General features: G+C 41.3%; 1 protein-coding gene across 4 annotated transcripts in view; it reads right to left on the reverse strand.

Annotated features, from left to right (window-relative positions):
• Nucleotides 1-18,992, reverse strand: part of invs (inversin) — a 292,265-nt gene that overhangs the window by 22,988 nt on the left and 250,285 nt on the right. For 3 of the 4 annotated variants that reach the window (XM_080208415.1, XM_080208432.1, XM_080208424.1), the window contains exon 18: nt 251-370. The exons of the other annotated variant lie outside the window; for it this stretch is intronic. In XM_080208415.1, the coding sequence (XP_080064541.1) occupies nt 251-370 (120 nt within the window). The remainder of the gene's footprint in view (nt 1-250; nt 371-18,992) is intronic. 4 annotated transcript variants of the gene reach the window in all.

The raw sequence follows: 18,992 nt of genomic DNA on the forward strand, positions 1-18,992 counted from the left end.
TTTTACATGCCCTCCCCACAAAAAAACATGCCTGCCAGGGGCATCTAAATTTCAGCCCCATGCAGTTCTCAAATGCTTAATGCTTAAACATTGAAGCATTTTCTTGTAACTAATGGGCTTAAGGCTAGGAATGTATCAGTAGGTCTTCTTCTGCACCATCTCAAGAACCTTAATATATTTTGCCATCTATAGGTCTCAATACTAGGCACAATAGCAAAGCCAGGTTTTTCATCCAGAAATCAATACTTACAACGAGTGGGCCTGTTGAATGTAATCAAATCAAGCATAAGTTGGGGATGATTCGTACAACTGAGGGACGTGCTGCATGCTGATCTGACTCTTGGAAATACACCTTTCACAGGGGCTCCAGCTGTGTAGTTCAAGGTAAGAAGCCATTCAATCAGATAGCACGCCACTTAAAAATTTCTGTAGCTTTTTCCATTCTCCCATCTTCTCGCAATTTGATCAAAACATTTACAATGATATTTTAGTTGGTCAAGGAATATTGGATTTTTAAATCATTAATTGTAACACTGTAAATTAAGGAAGGTTTCATTGTGTCTTACTTTCCCAGAATTAGTTTTTAAATCTGTCTTGTGTTGATGGTACAATAGAATAAATTAATATTGCTAATATGGTACAATTAGTGTGTAATTAACAAGATGACAATTATGCTTTTTAAAAGTCTCCACTAATATATTTTATTTCTATCACAAAACTGTTAATAGTGTGAACAACTTTGGTAAGAGAGCTCTTGTTGAGTTGAAGTACCGAGGATCATTGGTCTCTGACTACTCTTTCTTGCACAATCAATACAAATTGTACAGTGACGCAATTTAATAAAAGAGCAACAAAGTCATAAACATTTTTAAACAGAAGAAAAATATAGATTAAAAATACCGATTCTTATGTCAAGTGCTAATTTTGAAATGATAAAGATAAATATCATTTTATGCAGTGTTTAAATTCTGTTTCAGACACTCTTTTCATGCCAACAGAAGTTTTTTGAAAAATGTTTTACCTTGTGTATAATAATGTTAGAATTAGTATTTGTGATGTTATTACTCTGCAGTTATTAAGATAATCAACTGTAAGTAGAATCCCAGGCTAGCCACATGGACTCCCGCTGACTATGGCAAGGCGTGCAAGACATAACAGGCTACAAGATGAAGGCATGTAAAATTGCTGGCATCAATGCACCCCTCCCCGATGAACTCAACACATTCTATGCCTGTTTTGAGCAAGAGGTCAGCGAGAGAATGCCTTCCATCCCGGAAGCCCTGGATGAACCTGTACCCATGGTCACCATTGCCGACATCAGGAAAACCTTCGCAAAAGTCAACCCATGGAAAGCAACTGGCCCAGATGAGGTACCCGGATGAGCACTCACATCCTGGCAGAGGTATTCGCAGATGTCTTCAACTTTTCTTTACACCAATCTGAGATCTCTACCTGCTTCAAGGTGACGACCGTCATCCCGGTACAAAAGAAAATCCAACCAGCGTGTCTTGACCAAGAAATGGTGGCTCTGACATCTATCATTATGGAGTGCTTCGAAAGGTTAGTCATGGTACTAATCAATTCCTGCCTCCCAGACTGCCTGGATCCATTATAGTTTGCCTATCGCCACAACAGCTTCACAGCAAATACCATGGCCCTACATTCAACCCTGGAACACCTAGATAACAAAGACACCTATGTCAGACTCCTATTCATAGACTACAGCTCAGTCTGTAACAACATTACTCCTACAAGAACTCATCTCCAAACTTTGTGGTTTGGGACTATGCTCCTCTCTCTGCAACTGGATCCTAGATTTCCTAACCCACAGACCGCAGTCCAAAAGGAAAGGCAACAACATCTCCTCCACAATCATCCTCAACATTGGTGTTCCGCAAGGCTGTATCCTCAGCCGCTTATTACACTCCTTATACACCTATGACCTATTACCACTCCTCCATAAATATATTAAAGAAGCCATCCCCTATGGACAAGCCCTCCGTATACACAGGATCTGCTCAGATGAGGAGGATCGCAACAGACACTGAAAGACGCCCTCGTAAGAACAGGATATGGCACTCAACTCATCGATCGACAGTTCTGATGGGCCACAGTGAAAAACTGCACGGGCCTCAGAAGACAAATACGGGTCACAGTGGACAGAGAACTCTTTGTCGTCCAGTACTTCCCCGGAGTGGAGAAACTACGACATCTTCTCCAGAGCCTTCAACGTGTCAATGATGAAGACGAACATTTCACTAGGGCCATCCCCACACCTCCATTACTTGCCTTCAAACAACAACGCAACCTCAAACAGACGATTGTACACAGCAAACTACGCAGCCTTCAGGAGAACAGTGACGACAACACCACACAACCCTGCCACAGCAACCTCTACAAGACATGCCAGATCATTAACACGGATGCCATCATCTCACGTGAGAGCACCATCTGCCATACACGGTACATAAGTGAGACCATGCAGATGCTACAACAGATGAATAGACACCATTCGACAATCACCAAGCAGGACATTGTTCCCTTCCTGTCAGGGAATACTTCAGCAGTCAAGGGCATTCAGCCTCCAATCTTTGGGTAAGCGTTCTCCAAGGTGGCCTTCATGACAACGCAGAATCGCTAATAGCCAAGTTCCGCACGCATGAGGACGGCCTCAACTGTGATCTTGGATTCGTGTCACACTATCTGTAACCTCCACGACTTGTCTGGGCTTATAAAATTTCACTAACTGTCCTGGCTGGAGACAATTCACACTTCTGTAACCTGTGCTTAACCCTCTCTCCACTCACATTGTCTGCATCTGAAAAGACTTGATTTGATTACCTATTAAGACTTGCATTCCAACCAACCATTATCTTGTAATTGAGTTTGTGTCTATATGTGCCCTGTTTGTGAACCAAACTCTTCACATACCTGAAGGGGCAACTCTCCGAAAGCTCATGCTACCCAATAAATCTGTTGGGCTTTAACCTGGTGTCATGAGACTACTTAGTACACCTATGACTGTGGTTAAATTCCCCTCCAACTTGATTTTTAAGTTTGCTGATGAAACCACCGTTATGGGTCGGATCTCAAACAATGAAGAGACACAGGACGGGAAAGAGATAGAGAATTTGGTGAACTGGTGTGACAATATTAATTTCTCCCTTGATGTCAACAAAATAAAGGAGATAGTCATCAACTTGAGGGCACTTCCCTGTCTACATCAAAGGAGACGAAGTAGAAATGGTCGAGAGCTTCAAGTTTATAAGGTGTTTAGATCACCAATAATCTGTCCTGGTACTTCCTTTAGGACGCTATTGTTAAGAAATCTCTACTTTCACAACAGACTAAGGAAATTTGGCATGTCCACTACAACTCCCACCAACTTCTACAAATGCACCTTAGAAAACATTCTTTCCAGTTGTATCACAGTTTGGTATGGCTCCTGTTCTGTCCAAGATAAATTACAAAGGGTTGTGAACAAAGTCCAGTCCACACGCAAACCAGCCTCCCATCCACTGACAATATCTACACTTCCCGTTGCCTCGGAAAAGCAGCTAGATAATTAAGAACCCCATGCACCCCAGACATACTCTCTTCCCCCTTCTTCTATCGGGGAAAAGATAAAAAAGTCTGAGATCACATACCAACTGACTCAAAAACAGCTTCTTCCCTGCTACCATCAGACTTTTGAATGTATCCACATCGCATTAATTTGATCTTTCTCTACACTCCAGCTATGACTATAGTACTACATTCTGCACTTTCTCCTTCCCTTTCCTGTGAATGTTTTTTTGTTTGTTCAGCATGTATGAAAGAATACTTTTCGCTGTATACTAATACATGTGACAATAATAAATCAAATCTAGTCGGTATACATCCCAACAGCTTCTAAATATTAAATAAAGATTTCCAGAATGAATAATATACCTTACTTCAACCTCATCTCAGCCAATGGCTCAGCTACAATGTGAACTGAAAGATTGGACAGTAATAATATGGTGGTCAGGCAGACACAGCATCAGCAGCCTGCTGCCATTTTTAAATACCCTTATTAGAAGCCAATTGTCTGGAATAAAATATTACCCACACCATAATGGGATGCATGCATGGGAAACATGGTTGGTGGAAGTTATATTTCTTTTCATGAACTGTTTTAAAGGTGGACATAAAGGCAGTAAGCAGAACCATGGTTGTTTAGCAGAAAAATCTGCAGCTGAAGCTGAAAGACTTAGCTAGAATTAATTATATTTTTCCTATTTCTAATTATACATTTCCTATTTTAGCCTGCATTAGGACACTTCCTCTGGAAAGAGACAAAAAAGGAAGTGCACCAATCAACACTGAGCACTACAGCATCTATGTTGTACATTGCTGTCCAAACTGTTGGAGGCACCTCCTCCAATGGGAAGGAAGGGAGAAGGAGGTGGACAGCTGGCCACAGGTGCTCCACGAAGTACAACGTGGGAAACCTGCTCCAGAGTAAGAGACAGTGGAGAATTACAGCTACATCAGGCAGACAGAGGTAGGCAAAAGCACTACGCTGCCAATCAAGTTTGTAGGGTCTTGGAAAAAATAGTGCGTCTGATGAATGCGTCTGACAGACACATCTTTAATCACATGCTTTCTAGGGAGATAACCTTCAATTGTAGTGGTGGTCACCTAATGCCTTGAAAGTCACTGTGGGAATTGAACATCCTCACCTCTGGGTTATTGCAGGTAGCATGTGGAAACATTAGTGAGATTACGCAGCCTGCAGCCGAGCAGTGCAAAAATGTTTGATGCCATGTTTAGACACAACGATCAGCATATCTTCTTCACCAGCGATGGAAAGACCAAAGACTTTGCAGCCCTGGCTGGATTTTCAAAGATTCAAGGGGTAATAGATTGCATTCAAGTTGCAATAAAAGCTATTTTTGGACAGCCAGGGGCATTATAAACAGAAAAGGAGATCACTTTATCAATATCCCGAATGTGCGTGATCACAATCAAAGAATAACACAGATATATGCATGTTAGTTGGGTAGCAGCTATGATGTATACATCCTTAAACATTTCCAGGTGCGTGGGATGTTCACCAGCCCAGAACCTTTGAATAACCGGATGCTTAGAGATATGACTGATGTGCCCATTAAGGAATCCATGGATGGAGTCTTACAAGAGATATAGATAGCCACACACTTACCAGGAGTCATTTCTGCAATGTGCACACGCGAGACTGTTACTTACACTCACTGCCTGCTGCACATTACACAATCTGGTCCTCCAGAGAGGGGAAGCCCTGGCTAAGGACAACTTAAGGCAGAAAGCCAGTCCCATCCTCTAATGACACGTCTGATGGATAGGAGGGTGAAGCCATGCCAAGCAACTGTGTAAGTTGTATAAGGTGGTGACACAGTGGCTAGCACTGCTGCCTCAGTACCAGGAACCTGGATTCAATTCCAACCTTGGGTGACTTTTGTGTGGAGTTTGCAAGTTCTCCCTATGTCTGTGTGGGTTTCCTCCAGGTGCTCTGGTTTCCTCCCCTAATCTAAAGATGTGCAGGTGAGGTGGATTCGCCATGCTTAAATTGCCCCTTAGTATCTAAAGATGTGTAGGCTAGGTGAACTAACCAGGATAATTGTGCGGGTTTATGGATATAGGGCAGTGCCTGAAGTGGGATACTCTTTCCACGTATCCCTGGAAACTCCCTGGAAAAACGGAGAATGAGGGGAGACCTAATAGGGGTGTACAAAATTATGAAGGGTATTGATAGTGTGAACAGTGGGAAGCTTTTTTCCAGGTTGGAGGTGACAATCACGATGGGTCACAGGCTCAAGGTGAGGTTTAACTCAGATATCAGAGGGACTTTTTAGAGGGTAGTGGGGGCCTGGAATGCACTGCCAAATAGGGTGGTGGAGGCGGACACGCTGGGATTGTTTAAGACTTACCTGGATAGTCACGAGCAGACTGGGAATGGAGGGATACAAATGAATGGTCTAGTTGGACCAATGAGCGGTACGGGCTTGGAGGGCTGAAGAGCCTGTTTCCTGTGCTGTACTGTTCTTCGTTTGTTTTGAGAGTGGGTGCAGACTTGGTGGGCTGGGTGGCCTCTTTCTGCACTGTAGGCATTCTATGAAGCCAGTTTGCAGGAGAGTCTGGATGCCAGGGAGACACGGAATTGTCTTAAATACATAAGGTTCTAAAGCATTGTATCTTCAGTTCACTGGCATTTCCTCAGCCCTTGATATTTTCTCCTGTTAGGGCAATGGAAGTCCACAAATAATGTCGAGCAGAGGGGCCTAAATGAACACAAACTCCCATAACAGCTGCTAATGTATCCAATTCAAAACCATCACATCACACACAGGTAATAACAAATGCGGCTGGAGTATCATGTGAAACAAAATATTACTTATGTTCATAAGAAATTACAACAAAGTTTAGATGTAATAAATAAGAAAAGTACCCATGTGCACCCAATTATGATTAGTGTGGACTTTTCTTGATTTTTTTTCTGGGTGCTGTAGCATGGTGTTCTCCCTCGCTGCCATCTATGCTGCAAAGAGGGTAATGACATTTATTCCTCCTTAACTAGGATCACTTCTGTGGCCATTCTCTGGTTGCCTGAGGCTGAGAGGGTTTCAGCTGGTGAAAGTCACAGTGGCAAATAACTCATCTGCTGGTGTGGCATTCAGAGATGTCTGTACTAATGCCCCCTGATGGTTTCAGCAGCTGTTCATCCACCTCCATGAGGTCCATTTGGTTTTCCCTGCTTTCTTGAAAAGAACCAGTACTGGATGCGACTCCAAGCTTCTCATACTAACTCTCGCTCTGAATTTCAGGATCAGGGTCAGCAGACTTACCCAGTATCCCATCTGTGATCTTCTAGCTTTGTCCCTCCATGACTGTTGGTCTGTCAATGAAGAAATCCATGCATTCTATTGAGTGGGTGATTGCACAGTTCATCGTCTGGACTCCTCCAATGGCCATGCCAGTGTGGACAACACCTGTGGAATTACTGCCACATCTCCACAGCCTTTGCGCTGCATGTCCAGCATCTGCTGCTTGACAGACAGGTCCAGAAGCTTGTAACCTGCCTTGTGCTCAGCATTTAAGTTGTCTTTGCTCCTCTTACTGTCAGAGGGATATGTTCCATTTCAATCTCTGACAGCTTGTTTTGTGGTTGTGATGATGAACCACAAAAGTTTCACAAGCATTGTCAAACTTCACAAATGTGTATAGCTGAGACACACTCATCCAGAAGGTGGTGACCTTGCACCCTCCGAGCTTCCTTTTCTTCCTCAGAGGATATCAAGACACCTTGGCAAATTGCTTCTGCTGCCAATGTTGCCCCTGTGGGGGTAACAAAAAAATCATCCATGTTTGAGGTGAGTTTGTAGAAATGCACACTCTCAAAGTACACACTGAAACCATTGGGAGATGATAACAAGTGTTTGTACCTTAAGCCCCTTCAACATGGAGACACATCAACCCCCCTGAACTCTGCAAGCCTCCAAAGTTACAAACTATCCAATGCTACCTTCCATCTATCTTCCCCAGTTTTCAGCATCAACCCCTCCTCGAGTCCTTCAACACTGTTTGGGGGAATTGTAGATATGCACCCATGGAATCTCATCACTCCGGACCTTGCTCCAACCTCATCTCAGCCAATGGCTCAGCTACAATTGTTGGCAGCCAATTCCAGGCCCTCCTCCACAATGAGTGTCGAGATGGCCAGGTTTAGTGTTCTACTACCAATCCTGTTCGTGGAAAATAGCAATGCTAATGCTGTGCTATGATCATGCCTTCAAATGTGTGGCCAACATGAACTTTGTCAGTGGCCAACATTTCTCAATGCTTTTTACAAACTGACAGGTGCTGCAGTTAAACTTTCCTTCCCTGACACCACCTCCCCCCCCCCACCTCAGTTGCCATGCAGAGTTGATGATTATTTATTCATTTAATCTTGGACAACACAATCTCATAACTGATCTGTATCACACCCTTCATATATGTCCATCCCCATAATGGTAGCACATTCACCCACGCAAATCTTAAGGATCATTTCGCCTTTTTTAGCACTATAACCAATTAATGATGCCAAGGTTGCTGATATCCACTGTCACCTCTAGCCAGACTGCTTTTATCCTCTTCCCATCAATGGGCAAGAGGTCCTCTGGCCTATCATTACAGCCTGGAGGAGCACAAGCATTGTCAAACTTTGGGGCCATTGGTAGTCTGGGAACTGTCCCAGCTCTTGGCTCCATTGTGTGTGTCACTTTTGGAGAGACAAAGCAAGTTAAAAGGCTGATTTTGAATATTTTCCCAAACATTTACTATTCACAAGGAGAATGAATCATTGCATTTAAAATGTTCTTTTCTCCCTGGCAAAGGTTCTGAATGCTTCAAATCTAGCAGAATAGCCATCCACATTTAAAACCAAGTTCTTACCTCCTGCAATACTTCATGATTTTAAATTCTTCCTCAAAGCAACTTCAGCCTTCAAATTATGAGTTCTAGTGCAGCTGCTATAGTATCATGTTAGGGATGCCTTTAAAGAGGTGGCCTTGACTGGTTTTCAGTTCATGGCTTCCACACCTCAGTCCACATATGTCTCATCATCTGATCGCTGACTGGGCGCACTACCCACTCTTCTTGCATACAGTTAACTGGCTTCCTGCCAGGAGGTTGTTAATTGACTGCTAAATGCATTATTTTATGTTCTTCAAAAGCTTTCAAAGGAGTTGGCGATCCACGCTCTTCTAGGTCAACCTTCTATCGATTGTTGAGCAACATAAAATTCGGCCCTTAAACTGCCGGATAATATGAATTTTGTGAAACTGAGATCATGTTGACTATATTTTGGTATTTGAAATCTTAAAAGCAACTGAATTGCAGTTATGAGGAGAGACTGGTGAAGCTGAGATTATTCTCCTTAGCACACAGAAGGTTAAGAGATCTTCAAAAGTATGAAGGTTTTAATAGTGTAAACAAGGAAAAACTGTTTCCAGTGGAAGGAGGGTCAATAACCAAAAGGTACAGATTAAAGATAACTGACAATTGAATCAGAGGAGAATTCTTTTACGCAGTGAATAATTATGGTTTGGAATGAGCTGCCTGAAAGCATGGAATCAGATTCAATAATGACTTAAAAAGAAAAGGAATATGTATTTGAAAAGGAACTGTACATAGGGTTTGGGAAAGAGCACGGAAGTGAGACTAACTGGATAATTCTTTTAAAGATCCAGTCTTGACACGATGAACCAAATTACCTCCTTCTATGAAATGTAATTCTATGGTCTATAATTCTGAGTTTACTTTTGTCAGGGCAAAAGTTTAAATTGTTCAAAATGTGAGTCATAAAGATTAATTAATGACAAAGGAATTCTGTAACAAACACACAGGTGTTCAATTTTGGAGCAATCACAGTGTGTATGAAACAGCTGCTCAGCACAATCACCTAGTAGAGAAACTCCATTTTTTATATTGCAGTTTTTTTACATCCACGTTGGGTAAATATTGTTTTATTCTATTTGCCCATCAATAAATAGGAGCAGGTTTCCCTGTAGAAATGTTTCATGTTATTTCAAGCACTCAATTGCGGCATTTTGAAATAAAGTATGCTGTCTAATCCATTAACCTGGGGACATTTTTTGGCAGGTAACCTGTCCATAGTGAATTCAGCCAGCAAAAAGAAAGGTGTCAAGGTGCCACCTCCTATGTAATGAATAAATATGTTACAAGTTCCATTTTGCTGCGTTCAGTTACATACACTTAAAACACTTCCCATTTAAAACAAATAGTTGGATAACTTCCCTTCCCTGCAACCCTTACACATGAAAAGTAATAATTAATCATAAATTGGAACTTATGAATCAACTAACCTGATTTGTTGGCCCAGTGCATCAAGGGAATATATTTCATCCCTAGTGACAGTAACAGCTGAATAGCAAAGGGAAGCAGATTTCCAGGATACCCGGAGGCTTTTGGACCCGTTCAGCAGAAATGAGAAAATCTAATTGCTGTATAAATGGCATCTGCTATCAAATACAATATGCAGCTTCCTTTTGGTCTTTTGTTAGTAGTGTTATTAACACCTGAAGGGTATGACAGTTTGGTGCTGGGCAGATCACATTAGACTGCCCTTTATATTATCTAGTACTGTGCAAACCAATTGTTATTGAATGTTTCGCTAACCATTTAAATAGAATATTTAAATCCCGACCGAATCAATACATCAAAACGTTACTACGCAAACCACTGAATGTGTAATAAGAAAATGGTACAAATAAGCGCAATTCATATACTGAGGCAAAAAACTGAACAATTAACAGTACTTGTTTGTTGACCATTAACACCAGCAGTATAGGATAAGAGTCATAAAGTACCTATAAAATAATATTGTCGTGTTCACTTAATTGAATTATTTTTACTTTGGTATGTGACAATGTTCAGTAAATTAGTAGAGTCTCAATTCAATACCACCTCTATCATAACTAACTATGAATGCCTTATCGAGTCAGTTAGAGCAGCAGTCTGCAGTAAAATATATTTGCTAATGTAACTATTTCACAGAAGTACAGAAAAGTTATACTGCAAAAAACATCACCCATGCGAGTAATCACATATCAATTTTGAAACATCATAAAACTTTTCAACATAACTTGTTCCAAGTCAATTCATCTCAGTGACACACTTTCGGTGAAATTGTAAAGATGTCAATACCAGTTTTGTTAAAGCTATCATATTAGGTGCTATATAAACTTTAAAATGTCTGATACATAAATTGCTACACAGGTTCTCTGTTTTCTTTTGTGTTTCTTCGCACAAAGATCAGAGTAAAAATTAAAGACCAATGTGAAGGGATAACCAAGAAGATAGGTGCAGTCAATATTGTCTACATGGACTTTAGCAAGGCCTTTGAGAAGGTACTGCATGGTAGGTTGTTGCAGAAGGTTAAATTTCACAGGTTCCAAGGTGGATACAATTGGTTCCAAAATTGACTTGATGATAGAAGACAGAGGGTGGTTGTAGAGGGTTCATTTTCATGGAGGCCTGTGACCAGTGGTGTGCCTCAGAGATTGGTGCTGGGTCCACTGTTATTTGTCATTTATGTTAATGATTTTGACGAGAATATAGGAGGCATGGTTAGTAAGTTTGCAGATAACACCAAGATTGATGTCACAGTGGACAGTGAAGAAGATTATCTAGGATTGCAACATGATCTTGATCAATTGGGCCAGTGGGCTGATGAATGGCAGATGGAGTTTGATTCAGATAATTGTGAGGTGATGCATTTTGGGCTTATTCAGTTAATGATAGGGAAAGTTGCAGAATAAAGAGATCTAGAAATATAGGTTTATAACTCCTTGAAAGTGGTGTCACAGGTGGACAGGGTGGTGAAGAAGACATTCAACATGCTTGGTTTCATTGGTCAGAACATTGAATACAGGAGTTGGGACATCTTATTGAAGTTGTACAAGACACTATTAAGGCCAGATTTGGAATACTGTGTACAATTATACAGAAAGACTATTACACAGTTATTATGGAAAGGATATTATTAAACTAGAAAGAGTGCAGAAAGAATTTACTGGGATGCTACTGGGACTTGATTGTTTGGGTTACAAGGAGAGGCTGGACTTTTTTCCCCTGGACCGAGAGGCTGGATTTTTTTTCCCCTGTAGAGGTCTATAAAATAATGAGGGGCATCGTTAAGGTAGACAATCAACACCTTTTCCCAAAGATAGGGGAGTCTAAAACTAAAGGGCATAGGTTTAAGGTGAGAAGGGTCAGATACAAAATGGTCCAGAGGGGCAATTTTTTCACAGAGGATGGTGAGTGTCTGAAACAAGCTACCAGAGGTAGTAGTAGAGGCGGGTACAATTTTGTCTTTTAAAAAGCATTTAGGGAGTTACATGGGTAAGATGGGTATAGTGGGATTAAGCCAAATGCAAGCAATTGGAACTAGCTTCGTGTTTAAAAAAGGGCAGCATGGACAAGCTGGGCTGAAGGACCTGTTTCTGTGCTGTAAACCTCTATGACTATGACCTACCTTCGCTCAGTTCATCAGGAATTGTCTTGGGCATTCTCAATGACAGCCTTGAACTTTTCAAACAGACTTGCTGTCACCTGCAACTATAGTTGAAAGGAGCTGCTCACTTCTCCTTAAAGGAAGCCAATAATTCTCTAAGCTCCAATTTTTTTTTTAACAAAGAAGAATTGCTTATGTTCTCTTCAACTGAATCTCATTTTGGCAGATATCACCATTACAGACACCAGTTTTGAACTTTTCATGCTGAGTGGGGACAGAAGATTTCACCAGCAGGAAAAGCCGAAGAATCTCACCTTAAAATATTTTGCAACCAATGTAGATAATAAAAGCGACTGTGGGCACCCAACTGAGTGCTGTTGATCAGATTTAACACCTTGAAGTCAGCAGTACCTCTCCAAATGTCTATCTGCACATCTGTGGAAACAGATGAGCCTAAAAAACTTCCAAAACAGTGTACCAATCATCTCTCAAGTTCACTGGACATAGTACATCTTTAAACGTCCAAGACCCAAATTTTTGGAATAATTATGTGCTGACAATGTTGTCACTTTCATAACTGTAGGGAAAGTAGAGTCACAAGGGACATATTAAATAATGAACATTTCACAAGTTTCAGCAAATGGCTTCCCAGGAAACTGTGAACTGGTCTGCTAGCCCTCTGTTAGGATTTTTATGCTGCATTCCTGCAATATTACAATCTTAATAGTTTACAATTGTTTGCAAAATCAACCTCAACATGTCAAGTTCTAGGACTTCCTTCATCCGCACCACACGCACTAAACATTTGGGAGCTGGGGGACAGGAGCGCTTTTGAACAGGAAGGGAAAGAGGCTTGTGATGTCAATGGATTAGTGGGACCATTTGGTCCATTATAGCTCATTGATCCTGAATGATCCCAAATTCTCCCCATTTTACCATCTAATTGTTTCTTAAGTTATTCCAGTTGTTGGTTCCACTACTTCTGAAATCCTTACATCAGTCCTAAATTTTCCTTCTGCTAGTTTGACCATAGGCTTCTAGGTTTACTCTCATAATTAAAGCAGGTTTCCAGAATTACCTTTTCCTGACCTTCAAATACGATGTTCCTCTGTATCTCTCCTCAGACACGCTCCTTCAAGGCACGTGTTTCTCCTGTCCTTCCTCATAACACTGGAATTAATTTTGTGACTTTGCTGTCTCAACGCTTCAATATCTTCTTATATTTCACTGGCAAGAACTGGACACAGATATCACCTGTCAGTTGTGGTCTAACCATGTTTGGCAGTGGTATTTATTGAAGATGCTGCAAAGTAGACTGGATTTATTCTGTTCACATATATTGACATTTTTCTATGCTGTACACATGACAGGAAAGCAAGCTGCTGTTACTGAATGCTGGCTGCAGACTATTTCATGCGTTTATACCTTGAGATATATCCCCTGAATGAACAAAAATTAAATTTAGAAAAATGAACCATGAGCGCAGGTTAATGTTGAGGACATTCAACTAGTTAAAGGAGTAGAGGGCTTGGGAGAGGTTAGTAGCGTTTCAACAAATCAGGTCCAGATAAAGGCTGGCATAAAGACACTTTACCTGAATGCATGTAGCATTCGAAACAAAGTGAATGAGTCGATGGCACAAATGGGTATGATCTAGTGGCCATTACAGAAACGTGGTTGCAGGGTGACCGGGACTGGGAACTGAATATCCAGGGGTATTAGACATTTAGGAAGGATAGACAGGAAGAAAAAGGAGGTGGGGTAGCTCTGTTAATAAAGGATAATATCAGGGCGGTAGTGAGAGACGATATAGGCTCTAAGGGGCAAAACGTGGAATCGTTGTGGACGGAGATAAGGAATAGTAAGGGGAGAAAGTCACTGGTGGGCATGGTCTATAGGCCCCAAAATAATAACTTTAAGGTGGGGAGTGCTATAAACAAGCAAATAATGGATGCGTGCAAAAACTGAATGGCAATAATCATGGGGGATTTTAACCTGCATATTGATTGGTTGACTCAAGTCGGACGCGGTGGGCTTGAGGGAGAGTTTTTAGAATGCTGTCAGGATTGTTTCCTTGAACAATATGTTACAGAACCTACAAGGGAGTGAGTTATCCTGGATCTGGTCCTGTGTAATGAGACAGGTAGAATTAAGGATCTTCTTGTGAGGGACCCTCTTGGGATGAGTGATCACAATATGGTTGAATTTCTGAGACAGATGGGGAGGGTGAGGAGTTTCACCTTACACTGGTAATCTAACTAAAAACCCTTGAAAAAGTTATACCTCAACAGTGCACCATTTGGAGAAATATAAGTTCACTGATGACAACTTCTGGTTTTCCACGTTAGTCTGAGAATATCTACAAATGTTACTGTCAGTGATACTGAAGTAATGACAGTGAACACTGGCATCATACCAGCAAACCACACAAGCAAAATGTGTATAGTGTTCAGTTAACAGGTCGACAAGCACAATGTTGGGTGTTTTGCTGAAGGAAAACTTTGGTGGGAGTGCAGAATTACTTAACTTGCTTCATGTTTCTTTTCTTAAAAAAAAAAGGCTCGCTCAGCTACAACAGACTGACTTTGAAGCAATTTCTTTCCCTGCGCAAGATAGTTTCCCTATTTCCACAATACTGTCTTTTCACAAATGTGCATGATTGAAGGGCACAGCAATTAAGAAACAATAGTTTCTTTCTCTTTGCCAGATGACGGAGCTAAAAGTTTGAACACTGCCCCAAAGAAAGGCTTATAAATGGTCAAGAAAGTGATTTAACAGTATCAAGAGTTATAAGAGGAAAGCATATGCATTCGAACGTACGAATTAGGAGGAGGAGGCCATTTTGTAAACTTGAGCCTGCTCTGTCATTTAATAAGATAATGACTGACCTGATTGCAACCAACTCTACATTCCCACCTATGCCTGGATAACATTTCACCCTTTGTTTTTCAAGAATCCATCTTTGCCTTAAAAATATTCAAAGACTATGCTTCCACTGCACTTTGAACAAGGGAGTTCTAAAGATTCATAACAGAGAAAAAATTTCTTCTCAGTTCCATCTTAAAACGGGCACCCTTTTACTTTTAAACAGTTACCCATAGTTCTAGATGCCTTCACAAAAGGAAACATCCTTTCCACATCCACCCTGTTGAGAACCCTCACAATCTTGTATGTTTCAATCAAGTCAACTTTTATTCTTGTAAACTCGAGCAAAGAATGCTAAAAAAAGGGAAAAATTGGAGCACAAGAGACTACTAGCTAGAAATATAAAGACAGATGGTAAGAGTTCCAATAGCTATTTAAAAAAAGAGAGTTAACAAAGTGAACATTGGTCCTACAGAGAGTGAGTCTGGTAAGTTCATATTGGAAAGGAGATAGTAGGTGAATTGAACAGGGCAAGTTGTCTTATGGGAAAAGCTGACAAGCAAAGCTTATAGCCAAGATCCACCAGCGGTGGTTAATTAAAAAAGTTAAAGATTGTATCAAACTTAAAGAAAAAACATATAATTGTGCAAAGGTGGGAGACAGGTCAGAAGATTATGCAGTCCAAAGATGTGCAGGTTAGGTTGATTGCCCATGCTAAATTGACCCTAGCCAATTAGCAAAGTAAACGCGTGGGGTTGCGGAAATAGGGCTTAGTTGGAATTGTTGTCGGTACAGACTCAATGGGCCGAATGACCACCTTCTGCACTGTAGGGATTCTATGATTCTAATGTAAAAAATTCATTACTTCCCAAGTGATTGTACTTTTCTTGAGAGTTCCTCCCTCCCTTCCAATTCCTGTTTTTTACAACTACCTCTATCTTTCAGTCATTCTTTGCTGTTTTTTATATTCTGTCTGATATTCTGACCTGTTGCCCACCTTCAGGCAGTTATATACATTTTCTTCAAGTTTGTCATGCTCTTTAACTTTTTAATTAACCACAGGTGGTGGGTCCTCCTCTTGCGCTTTTCTTTCTTGCTGCATATTATATATTTTGTTATTCTGAAATATTCTGAGATCAGCCATGATCACATTGAATGATAGAGCAGGCTTGAGGGGATGAAGTATCTACTCCTGCTCCTACTTCTTATGTCCTTCTCCCTTTAAATGCATGTCGCTGCCTCTCTATTCACCTTAATCTAAATTGCTAGGTCACTTTAGCCAGCTCTTCTTTCATGCCCTTGTATTTGCCCTTACTCAAGTTTAAAGTCTTAGGACCACTCTTCCCTGCCTCAAACTGAATGGAAAATGTAATCAGATTATGATCATAGTTACCTATGGGTGCCTTCACTATGAAGTCACTAATGAATTCTATCATGTTGCACAATACCAAGTCCAGTATAACCTGCTCTCTGGTTGGCTCTAGAACATGCTGTTCTAAGAAACTATCCCAAAAACATGCTATGAATTCCTCATATAGGCTAATTTTGCCAATTGATTTTTCTAATCAATCTAATGATTAAAATCCTCCATGACAAGCTCCTAGTATATCTTCTTTGATACCCTGCCTGACTGTGTGGTTACTGCTAGGGAGCCCATACACCATTTCCACAAGTGACTTCTTGCATTTATCATTTCACATCTCTACTCAGTGCTCCTACATTCTGGCTTCTTGAACTTATTTATCCCTCTTTACTGTGCTAAGATAACTTTTCATTAATAGAGTCACCCTCCACTATTTCCTAGCTTCCTGTCCTTTCTAAATGTCATGATGTGGAGATGCCGGTGTTGGACTGGGGTAAACACAGTAAGAAGTCTCACAATACCAAGTTAAAGTCCAACAGGTTTATTTGGTAGCAAAAGCCACTAGCTTTCAGAGCGTTGCTCCTTCATCAGGTGAGTGGGAGTTCTAATCACAAACAGGGCATATAACGACACAAACTCAATTTACAAAATAATGATTGGAATGCAAGTCTTTACAGGTAATCAAGTCTTGAATGTACAGACAATATGAGCGGCGAGAGAATTAAGCACAGGTTAAAGAGATGTGTTTCTCCAGACAGGGCAGTTGGTGGGATTTTGCAAGTCATAGGGGTTACAGATAACGTGACATGAACCCAAGATCCTGGTTGAGGCCGTCCTCATGTGTGTGGAACTTGGCTATCAGTCTCTGCGCAGTGACTCTGCACTGTGCGTCATGAAGGCTGCCTTGGAGAACGCTTACTCGAAGATCAGAGGCCAAATGCCCAAGACCGCTGAAGTGAACGCTCTTGCCTGGCAATTGGTGAGCAGTGTTCATTCACCCATTGTCGTAGTGTCTGCATGGTTTCCCCAGTGTACCATACTTTCCTGCAGTGTATCAGGTAGACAACGTTGGCCGAGTTGCAGGAGTATGTACTGTGTACCTGGTGGATGGTGTTCTCACATGAGATGATGGCATCCGTGCCGATGATCCGGCATATCTTGCAGAGGTTGCTGTGGCAGGGTTGTGTGGTGTGGTGGTCACTGATCTGAAGGCTGGGTTGTTTGCTGCGGACAATGGTCTGTTTGAGGTTGTGCAGTTGTTTGAAGGCAAGAAGTGGAGGTGTGAGGATGGTCTTGGTGAGATGTTCGTCTTCATCAATGACATGAAGGTTCCGGAGAAGATGTAGTAGCTTCTCCGCTCCAGGGAAGTACTGGATGACAAAGAGTACTCTGTCAACGGTGTCCCATGTTTGTCTTCTGAGGACGACGGTGCAGTTTTTCGTTGTGGCGCGTCAGAAACGTTGATGAGTCGAGCACCATATCCTATTCTTATGACACCCACACTCCCACTTCTTGCCTTCAAACAACCACACAACTTCAAAACAGACCACTGTCCGCAACAAACTACCCAGCCTTCAGAAGAACAGTGACCACGGCACCATACAACCCTGCCATAGCAACCTCTGCAAGACATGCTGGATCAACACAGATGCCTTCATCTCACGTGAGAACACCATTAACCGGGTATACAGCACATACTCTTGCAACTCAGCCAACATTGTCTACCCGATGTGCTGCAGAAAAGGATGTCCCGAGGCATGTTACATTGGGGAGACCATGAAGATGCTACGACAACGGATGAATGAACACCACTCAACAAATCACCAGGCAAGAGAGTGTTCTCTTCCTATTGGGGAACACTTCGGTAGTCACTGGCACTCGGCCTCTGGCCTTTGGGTAAGCGTTTTCCAAGGCAGCCTTCGCAATACACGATAGCACAGTCACTGAGCGGAGAGCGATAGCCAAGTTCCACATACGAGGACGGCCTCAACGGGGATCTTGGGTTCACGTTACACTATTTGTAACCCCCACGACTTGCCTGGATTTGCAAAATCTCACTAACTGGCGTGTCTGGAGACAATACACATCTCTTTAACGTGTGCTTAACGCACTCTCCACTCACATTATCAAGTTTTAAAGGTACAGACAACCTGTAAAGACTCACATTCCAATCATTATTTTGTAAATTGAGTTTGCATGTTTATATGCCCTGTTTGTGAATAGAACTCCCACTCACCTGACGAAGGGGCAGCACTCCAAATGCTAGTGGCTTTTGCTACCAAATAAACCCATTGGACTTTAACCTGGTGTTAAGAGACTTCTTACAATGTTTCCTAAATGTCACATATCCTTCAATATTACAGTCCCAATCTATGTCATTCTGCAACAATGTCTCTAATTCTTTTTCATCTTAGGCAGTCCCTTGGTGTCTTTGTAATAAATTTCAGACCAGTTCAAATAGTAGAATCTAATTTACCATTTTGTAATGGTTAGAGATTTTGTCAATGAATAAGCATTATTTAACTCAGTTGTCTTACAAATAGTTTGCAAGGAAATAGAACATATATACTTTGTTGATGAAACAAGACACTGCACATGTAAAATATTCATTTTTGACTGAACCAGGAGATTGTCTTTCTGGCACTGGTATTAGTATTCCGATGTAGCTCAAAAAAATCTCAGATAAGAACTACAATTTAAAAAATAATGAACATATTATACTCTTCTTTAGGGCTCCTGCACCATCTG

Source organism: Carcharhinus amblyrhynchos, chromosome 2 (genome assembly GCF_965287045.1).
Source record: "Carcharhinus amblyrhynchos chromosome 2, sCarAmb.v2.hapA, whole genome shotgun sequence".
In the NCBI taxonomy this organism is placed as follows: Eukaryota; Metazoa; Chordata; class Chondrichthyes; order Carcharhiniformes; family Carcharhinidae; genus Carcharhinus; species Carcharhinus amblyrhynchos.